Source organism: Colobus angolensis, unplaced genomic scaffold, assembly GCF_000951035.1.
Source record: "Colobus angolensis palliatus isolate OR3802 unplaced genomic scaffold, Cang.pa_1.0 Scaffold519, whole genome shotgun sequence".
Classification (NCBI taxonomy): Eukaryota; Metazoa; Chordata; class Mammalia; order Primates; family Cercopithecidae; genus Colobus; species Colobus angolensis.
The window spans coordinates 540,553-542,374 of NW_012118699.1; the positions used below are offsets into that span (position 1 = coordinate 540,553).

The window sequence follows — 1,822 nt, forward strand, 5'->3', positions numbered from 1 at the left end:
GTGCTCAGGACACCAGGGTTAGCTGAAGATAGCAGGGAACGCTCAGAACCACCAGGGGGCGCTCAGGACACAAGGGGACACTCAGGACTCAAGGGTTCTCTTGGGAGGTGGCTCCCTATCAAGTGCTTGGGGATGGTGTGTTTCTTTTTTTAGGCTTTGTAATTTCTCACCTGGTGAAACAAAAGTCTTCCCAGGATCTCTTGCCATTTATTTCTTGGAATGCATGTTTCTCTCCTCTACAAAATCTTAACTTAGAACCATAATTCAATTCTTTATATTTTTATAATAATACTAGCAATAATATCTAAGTAAATTTTAAAATGAAGAAATTGTATATGTTTACTTTAAACTATTTCCACAAACAGAGTTCTGTTTCCTGCACTGTGTCAGTCACATTATTTTAAATACTTTTCTAACAATAACTCAGCATATGAATGTGCTGAGTTTATTTTCCGTTCATCTGATGTTTATGGAGTTGAAACATCACTTTAAGGGCTTCTGTCCTCCACTTTGGTGGTTCCTGGAGTTCTGCCCCTCAGTCTGTTTCTCTACCTTCCCTTCTTCTGTTCACACTTTTTCTATTCCTCGGTTTCTGTTCAAGGAATCGGCAAGTCCATTTACTTTGTCTCATCCATGTCTGGTGAATCAGTTCCCTTCCCTTCATGATCACTGAAGTCACCCAAGTATGGGAAGGTAACAGTCCTTAGAATATGCTCATCTACCTGCAGAATCCCTGCTCTCCTCACCCTTTTCCAGGGTCCTGCAGACATCACCCCATCCCATTCCCCCTTCTCTAAGTACCCAAGAGTGGGCTCTGCAGCTTCTGCTGCCCTCCTGCCCTCTGTGTGCTCAGCCCTGGGGCTCACTACAGCGTTGAAAATAAAGCCCAAATCCCTATTGTGTTTACACACTTTCTGACCACCCTGTAGCAAGCTGCCATTGTGAGTGAATCCTGGGAATCCTGGGGTGACTTTAGTTCTATAATTATGGAGATTCTCAGGCATCCAGGAATATTGCAAAATAAGCAACATATAGAGTTTATGTTAAAAATTCATGTAAAACAATTGCAGAAAAAAACATTATTTAAGTTGCAAAACGCTATCTTTTAAATGTAATACTTAATATTTTATTTTACTTTAATATTTAAATGTTATTTAAATTGGAAAAAGCTGACACATTTTTCAAAATACAATGTTATTTCAACACATGTGTAATAAAATTACACAATGTGTTTTTACTAAAACATACATTTACATATATTTCATAATTGATACTGGAATAATCAGACATTCATAGAAGAATATTATTTTGGACTAAAACCTCAAATATAAATACAAATAAATTTAAATCAATTAATTAGTTAGAATAATACAGAAACAAAGGTATGTTGCTTTGGTATTCAGAAATATGTTCACTTTTGCCTGTGCTCATATATGTTTCATTGCTGAGTGTGGGTGTTTTTTTGTGTATGTGACTATAAAGTTTTAAAACAGATTATTAACTTATATAGTCATAGAAATCTAAGTTTGGGTTTTTTTCATGTTAAAAGTTAACAGAAAACTCACAAATGAAGAAAAAGTCATAGGCCAGGTGCAGTGGCTCACATCTGTAATCTCACCACTTTGGGAGACTGAAGCGAGTGCATCACCTGAGGTCAGGAGGTTGAGACCAGCCTGGCCAACATGGGGAAACCCCACCTCCAGTAAAAATATAAAAATTAGCTGGGCGTGATGGTGGCTGCCTGTAATCCTAGCTACTGGGGAGGCTGAGGCAGGAGAATTCTTGAATCTGGGAGGCAGAGTTTGCAGTGAGCCAAGATCAT

The 1,822-nt window shown here is 38.2% G+C and overlaps 1 protein-coding gene across 1 annotated transcript in view; it reads left to right on the forward strand.

Moving 5' to 3' along the window:
- The window catches only part of LOC105525116, an 11,189-nt gene extending 10,312 nt beyond the window's left edge, over positions 1 to 877 (forward strand). The window contains exon 5 of the mRNA XM_011960629.1: positions 757 to 877. Within this exon, the coding sequence (XP_011816019.1) occupies positions 757 to 877 (121 nt within the window). The remainder of the gene's footprint in view (positions 1 to 756) is intronic.
- The last annotated feature ends 945 nt before the right edge of the window (positions 878 to 1,822 follow it).